General features: G+C 45.4%; 2 protein-coding genes across 2 annotated transcripts in view; both read left to right on the top strand.

The window, feature by feature from the left end:
• Positions 1-141: 141 nt before the first annotated feature.
• Positions 142-2,726, top strand: ndufb5 (NADH:ubiquinone oxidoreductase subunit B5). Its single transcript, XM_048252723.1, has 6 exons — positions 142-296; positions 786-871; positions 1,065-1,131; positions 1,485-1,546; positions 1,891-1,997; positions 2,472-2,726. The coding sequence occupies exons 1-6, from the start codon at positions 179-181 to the stop codon at positions 2,590-2,592; spliced, it is 561 nt and encodes a 186-aa protein (XP_048108680.1). The 5' UTR covers positions 142-178; the 3' UTR covers positions 2,593-2,726.
• Positions 2,727-5,674: 2,948 nt separating this feature from the next.
• The window catches only part of usp13 (ubiquitin specific peptidase 13), a 39,287-nt gene continuing 37,388 nt past the window's right edge, over positions 5,675-7,573 (top strand). Inside the window, 1 exon segment of the mRNA XM_048252913.1 lies at positions 5,675-6,032. Coding sequence (XP_048108870.1) covers positions 5,922-6,032 — 111 coding nt within the window. The 5' untranslated portion in view covers positions 5,675-5,921.

Here is a 7,573-nt window from a genome sequence, read left to right as displayed (position 1 = left end):
CTAATCATGTACAGTTAGAGAATAATATGTTTACCAGCACACGGATAATCAGAACTCTCGCCAAAGCACTGGCCAAAGGCATTTATTTTTCCCACAGTAAAGATGGCGTTTCAGGAGTCGTAGGGAACGTAAGAACCAATCATAAGAGCTCTGTGGCGGAAGTGTGCCCACAGTAGCGATGGTGGGCTTGAGCGTCCTGCGGTCTGCTGCTGCTCTGGCAGCCAGACTGAATCCTTTAAAACGTGGCGTTCCCGTTGGGACTTTGCTCTCTGGGTCTGCGCTACGGACAGAAAAAGGTGAATATTGTATATAAATACCACGACAACAGAACTGGTTGCAGTGGACGTCTGTTTTGGTTGTGACCTTGCCAGTCCTCACAAGTGCTGTCGGTGCTAGCGCTAACGCCAATGTTTGCTAGCTGCATGGCTAACAGCTACTTGGCTTTGTAGATTGTTTGCCAGTGAACTGACCTACAAAGTATCCACTGATCGGTAGAAATAGATTAGAAACGGATTCGTTGTCCCGCTTTGTCATTTACAGTCATAACTACAAACTGTGCTAACTGTCGATAGCTTGTTTAGCTGTAAGTGTCAACTTCATGAGGTGACAGCCCTGTAACTTTGACAATTGGCATACCCTTAACTTGCGTCCACACTTTCTACTTTGTTAACCGGGGATGAAACATTATAGTTTTTAACGTTCGAGCGTGCCTTGCTGTATGTTAGACTGGGAAGTTGTTTTCTATTGATTATAATGTATATCGTCCTGATCTGTTTCTCTTCCAGCGGTGGTCCGTTATGGGAGCCACGGGAAAAGTATGTTTGTTATCAAACCTACCGACTACTACGACAGAAGATTCCTGCGTCTCATGGTAGTCTATTTTTACCTTCGGATCGTATTGCTCATTTCTCATGGCATTTTCTAATCAATCTATTACCTGAAAACATTTGCTGACGAATTATACAGAACTTATAATCAAAAATCACAGACATTACCTGGACTCGGTTTGTTATCACCAGCAGACCTGAACTATTTTCTCTTTTTTGTCTGTTCTTCTTTTTCAGAAATATTACGTTCTTTTGACTGGTATACCTGTTGCGGTTCTTCTGACCTCTGTGAACGTGTTTATCGGTGAGCTCAACACTTTACCACGTCCAACTGTTAACAAAACAGTAGCATGTCATACTCTAAGATTAAGTTGGATAAAATATGGTTTATTGTAGGCAGAAATGGGATTGATGTCATTGAAGGAAATGTGATTTCTACCCATAGCTGCCTGTCTGCCATGTGTTGTACGACAGACTCTGATGTACGCTACTTAAGTAAAAACAGGGAAAGCTAAGGAAATGTTTATCTTGACATTTGATGTTGAGTGTTATGAAAGCTGAATTACTTAGCAAAGGCTGAGTGGAGAGTAGAAGTGTTCATATACGATTTATAATTTGTAATTTTATTTGTTCAATAATGTAAAATGTTATTTTCAGGAGAGGCAGAATTGGCGGAGATTCCAGAGGGCTATGAGCCTGAATACTGGGAGTACTACAAGGTAAATCCCACTTCTGTGCATCTAGTCAAACCTGCTGCTGTGTAATACTGAGATCCACTCTGACCTGAAGTTAAGACAAGTTGATGTGGGATATAAACATTTGGATATCAGAAAGACGTACGTGGCCATGTCTGACAAGCATTACGTGCAACAAATGCTTCAACAGTGTGCCCAACATGGGAGTTTGTCAGCAGCTGAGTTGGGCTTCAACAAGATCTTAGCTCTTCATTATGTCATGATTCTGCAGATCATTGACCAATGCCACATGATATGTGGTGGATTCTGTGAGCTGGGTTTGTTGCCATGGCACCGTGCTGTCGTAACCAGTCTCTCTTCTCCCACAGCATCCCATCACTAGGTGGATCTCGCGGAACCTTCTGGATGACCCGGCAAAAGACTACGAGAAGATGATGGCGTTGGTCCATATAGAGCAGGAGAAGGGGCAGATGAGGTACAGCAACCTGCTACACACACATTCGTACACACACATACACTCGCACACACACACACATACATACACTCGCGCGCACACACACACACACACACCCATACACTCGCGCGCACACACACACATAAATACACTAGCACACACACACATCCAGACACTCTTTCTTACACACACACACACACACTCCCACCACCACCTCACTGCAGACTGTAGTCACACCTGTAGTCTAACGCAGTCCTCCTTCCTGGTTTGGTCTGGCTTGGCCATTTCCACTGGCTACCTGCTCCCTCAGGCTAACACCAACTGACTATGACAATGGGTGTGTTTGTACTTAGCCTAACACTAGCTGGTAAAGTAGTGTGTGTGTGTGTGTGGTGTTTGGGTACCATGTGTGTCTATTGGTCAGTTTGTGTGTGTGTGTAATATGTGTTTAAAATGTGTGTGTGTGTGTGTGTGTGTGTGTGTGTTCGCTTGCAGGCTAACGCATCTCGAGGTGAGGAAGCACATGCGACAGAAGGGCGACGGGCCGTGGTATCACTACGAGATGCTGGACAAGGAGATGATCGACAACAGCCCCAAGTCCACTCCCGACAACTGAGCCCCCCCGCCCGCGGCCTTGCCGCCCGCAGCACCTGTACAATGACAACAACTCTGTGTTGATACTGCAAATACTATTTGTCTGATTACTTTTCTCTGTCTCTGCATCACTAAAGTGTGCAACAACTATTTAAACAGCTTCCCTTATTCATTTCACTCGCATGTTCATTTATATAGTACTGTTAACTAGAGGTCTGCACGCAAAAGAGTGTGGCGCGGGACAACTTTTGAAAGCTCTTTGCTGGAGCGGGCGGGATGAGAGAGGTGTGTTCGCAGGTGCGGGACAAACCGGTGATTCACTGCACTCCCGCAAATTAAATATGTGCAGTAAAATTAAATATGGAAATTATTAAAGTATTGTTCATAACTATAGTTCAGCTGGATGTTCTGTTAGGCAGCATTATAAAACGTAGTTTAAGCATAACTGACGGATAGCAGGCCTATAGCCTATATTGTCGTTTACGTGGGTTCAATTTGTTCCTGCTGCTCATCGTCAAAACTCGAAATCGAAAGCATGACAGAGGAAAAGGGCACCAGACTAGGCCTACTTCAGTTGTTAGCCTACATTCAGAACCAAGAAACTGACATCTGGAGTCTTTCTCAGGTGTGTGTGTGCTCCTTTCGTGAGACTGAATAGGCTATCCCTCCTGCATGCGGGCTTTAGCGGGCGGGAGCGGGACATCATGTTACAGATGCAGGCGGGAGTGGGACAGAATATTGCAGGAGCGGGACTGAAAAATCTCTACCGTTAACATACATGGTATCAAGTGCTGAACCCTGCCTTTGAACAGGAAGGAACCTTGAAGCAGGTCCCAGAAGGCTGCTTAAGGGTGGTCAGATGGGATGGGATGGGAGGGGAGGGGGTTGCAACACCATTCATACATAATCAAGGAAACATTTTGTGTGTGTGTGAGAGAGAGTAAGAGAGAGAGATGTATTGTAGGTAGTATATAGTTACAATAGAATATTGGTGACAGTAGTTTGGTGACTATGATGGACAACAGGAATCAGTTCTGAGGGAAACGCCCTCACAGTTTTGGCCTAGCCCCTACACTGGGCGGAGGAGGATTGTTCATGTTGGGAAATGGAGAATATGTAGTCCAGGGGTCCCCAACCTTTTATGTACCATGGACCGGTTTGATTCCCTTTTTTTTTTTTCACGGACGGTGGTTCCATGTTCCAAATGTGTTGTGCATGCATTACTTCAAAAGAACTAGCTCCAGTTAACAGTGAAGGTAACGAACTCTTACAAATGTGAAAAACGTGAACTTGAAGAAGTGAAAATTGAACAATATGAACTATGAAAATTGAACAACTTGAAGCTACATCTATCAAGTGTGAACATGCTTAACAAAATATGGGAACAAATGGAACTAAACATGCATTACGAATATAATCAGTGGGAGCCCTGTGCTTGTTTCCCTGCAACAAGAAGGTTCCATCAGGGGGTGATGGAAGACAGTGACACCCTCAGTGTGTTTGAAATGTCCAGTCGATTGCGCAATTTGGTCTTAGTTGCAGTCATTGCAGAAAACCCGGCCTCGCATAGATACGTGGTGGGAAATGGTAGCAACGTTTTCAGCGCTTTTACGGCTATCTCGGGATATTCTGCTTTGGTTTTGATCCAAAAACCCGCCAGAGAGGTTTCCTCATACACACTCTTAAGACCACCGTCATTTGCAAGATCAATCTTCCTCCTGCGCTGATCAACTGACTCTTCGGGATATTGCTGACATTGGTTTGACTGGATTCGAGGATATTGCCTAACGCTCAAACTCATTTGAAAGCGCAACAAGGTGATCGCGCACCAGCTGCGAGAGAAAGGGCCCTGCCTCAGTCTCTCTCAAAACCCCTACTACTGTTTGGAACATATCAAATACACCCCGTCCCCATTAGTCCCCACAAATCAAGCTTGGCTTTAAATGCAGCGACTTTATCTTCCAGTTTAAAGACAGTTGTCATTCTCCCCTGGAGTGACAGGTTGAGGTAATTAAGCAACCGAATATGCCACACAGGTAAGCGAGTTTTGGCACCCAGTCCTCATCACTAAAATGTGCAGCGGTGACTTTTTTTCTGTAAGAAATCTCTGCAGCGGCTCTCGAACACTCTAACCAGTGACCTGCTAAAGATGCTTGTTTTTTGTTGATCATTCTAGCAGTTCAGCTAACTTTGTGACACTAACATTCGCCAAGAACTGATCAAGTGAAGTGAGCTGACCTGAGGCTGCGCAGCGCTGAAGGCAATATGTAAAGTGTTGAAGGCGCGACAGACAGACGTAAGAAATAAGACCTTGCAAAATGCGTGCAATCAAACAACTGCATATAAGCCTATTGCGAATTAAATAGAGTTTAGTTTGCATGCATTTTTTTAAACTCATGTCGTAGGCTACGGCCCGGTTAGGAATGTCCCACGGCCCGGTGGTTGGGGACCGCTGAGTAGTCTACAGCTGCTCATTGGGAAAGGGTGCTGGAGAGAGATGAGCAGGTGAAATGTTCCAAGGGGCGGTGGTGAGATCCTGGGATCTGTTGGAGCAGTGCGCAAAGATCCCTCCAGAGGGCAGCATTGGCGTCATGAGCTCAGCCTGATGATGTGCTTGATGCTGGTGGAGAGACCCGCGACACTCCTATCCTGCATCCCCGACAGGACTAATGCAGGTTTAATCAGACATAAGTCTCTCTGGCGTCAAACGTGACTATATGAAACGTAAAAAGACACTGTTAGATTAATAGAATTACACAATGCAATGGGCTAATGTATATTTATTTAGGTTATTTGCAGAATTGCCATTTAAGTCAGGACATTTTAAACGTTCAGAAATGGTGACAAATATATGCTTGTAAGTGACCAGTCGACTCCATCTCCTTGTGTTTATGTGAGCTAAACGGCGGTGGTAGGCTACTGAGGGTAACGGAACTTCCTGGTTGTGCTATTCGAGTAATTCACTGATTGTCATAGCTGTCAAGATAACGGGGTGTTTTGAGACGAGGCGTGGGCTCGGGTGGACCAGGGAAACGAAGCTAATGTATGCGCTTCCTCTGTTTCCATCGAGCGCCTTTGGATGAGGAGCCAATGGCCGGACTGTACGCTATTGCGCTGGGATGAAATCAATTTCAATTGGCGCCCCAGAAAATTACAAAACATTAGCGTCTTCCCCGACATCCCCCCTTTGTGTTTGCAGTCCCCTCCCCTATGTTTTGATCGTCATATCCCCCTGATCCTAGAGGAATGTCGGAGCTGTATGATTTAAAAATAGCACCAACTCCTCTCGGCATTGACAGTCTGCGCGGCTAACTCTCGCAGCACTGTGGAGCGAGACACCGGAATCCGAAGATGGCTACAGATCTGGGAGAGCTCCTGGTTCCGTACATGCCCACCATCCGAGTGCCCAGGACGGGAGACAGAGTCTTCAAAAGCGAATGCGCCTATTCCTACGATTCTCCTGTAAGTACACTGTGCTGTGGCGTTATGGCATGAGTGGTTGTGGTTTTGAAACAGCCTGTCCCAGCGCGGAGTCTGTCTCGCACACGTGAAGCGCTGCGCAGTTCTCGTGTCGTGGCTGCCCTGGTCACTGTTTACGTGAACTTGAGCGAAAGTCCATGGAAATAAATAATTAAATAAATACGATGTTGACATCTTGAACGAAGGTATTGCCAGTGGTGTTTGCGAACTGCAGAATACGCTGGTCAGAATTAATTGCCATCATCTGCGTGTAGCCTTCGTGTACAGCTAAATGATGACTTTAGGTTTGCTCCTTCTATCCAGTAAATTACAGGCTACACCTAGCGAAGGCTGCAGTATAGCTGTCTTGGTAGAAACAGACGATTGTCTCTGGACAAACCATCGGCTAGGGAAGTGGGGGACAGTCTTCCCCGCTTCAAAGTTACTGTAATAATTCCTGAGTCAGAATCAAGCAGTATCAACAATATCTTATTGTAACGCACAAAAGTAGCCTACATGTTGCCCAGCGCATGCCTCCAGGTTGTTGGTCTGGGAGTAGGCCGCTTGATTCGCCGTCGGCTAAATGACCTATAAGAATCCAGGTCAAGAGGCTCTCCAAGTGACCTATTGAATTATCGACGCATGAAAGTTTAGTTGTTTTCACATTGAAGCCTAAATGTCTACAATCTATTTGAAACGAGGTTACATCGCCGCGCTTGAGCCATAATTTCTCCGGTAAAACAATTTAAAAGGTGACTCAGCTGTTTGGAGCCCGTCGTGTCACACTGGGGGGGTTATTTTTACCCGCGCGCTGCGAAAGCTCGTGTGTCACTCCACTCCACTTTAAGGTTTGTCAGAAGCTAGAACCCTAGGCCCACACGGATATAGGACGAGTATGCAGTCTGAAGTGGGCGTTATGTCTCGGGCCAAGATGCTGAAAACTTCTTCAGCCCGTGGCCTAATTCCTGACAAACAAGAACAGAGTTTACACTGGCTGATGGTGGCAATGTGTGGAGCATATTCGTGGTTAGGCTATGTCCACTTTGCGTCATTGGGTGTAGGGTTTGGCATGTTGTTGTGCTTGTTGAGTTATTATTGCGTCCACTCGTGCCAGATTCAAGCCTGAGGTGGTCTTGTCTCTCTCCTGCTTTATTCGCTGACGCGCTTGATTCCTTTCCGTACCCCTCAGATCAACATTCCAAACCAGACAATGTTTCATGTTAATGTTCGTAATTACAGTGTTATAAATGTGTGTTGATATAAAAGTAGCCTACATCTATTTAGGCCTATTCCTACCAGGCTACCACATGTCTTCAGGGCTGTTCAAAAACTCAGTCTGCGTTATGGATGATTCATGATACATACGGATGCTATAGATTTTGTGGATTGTGCGACAGAACGATCACCTTCTGTAATACCAGTGCTATGAAAAAACAGTTAACTGTGTATCCCATAGTCTATATTCTACATGGTTCAAGGGAGATGCTTCACTGTCTCATGGTTTTATTAAGATACTTGACTTGATTGTAATGATGTGTTGGCTG

The sequence above is a fragment of the Alosa alosa genome, chromosome 9, assembly GCF_017589495.1.
Source record: "Alosa alosa isolate M-15738 ecotype Scorff River chromosome 9, AALO_Geno_1.1, whole genome shotgun sequence".
Classification (NCBI taxonomy): domain Eukaryota; kingdom Metazoa; phylum Chordata; class Actinopteri; order Clupeiformes; family Clupeidae; genus Alosa; species Alosa alosa.
Note: the sequence above shows the minus strand (reverse complement) of the source record. Positions and strands in the feature narration are given on the sequence as shown.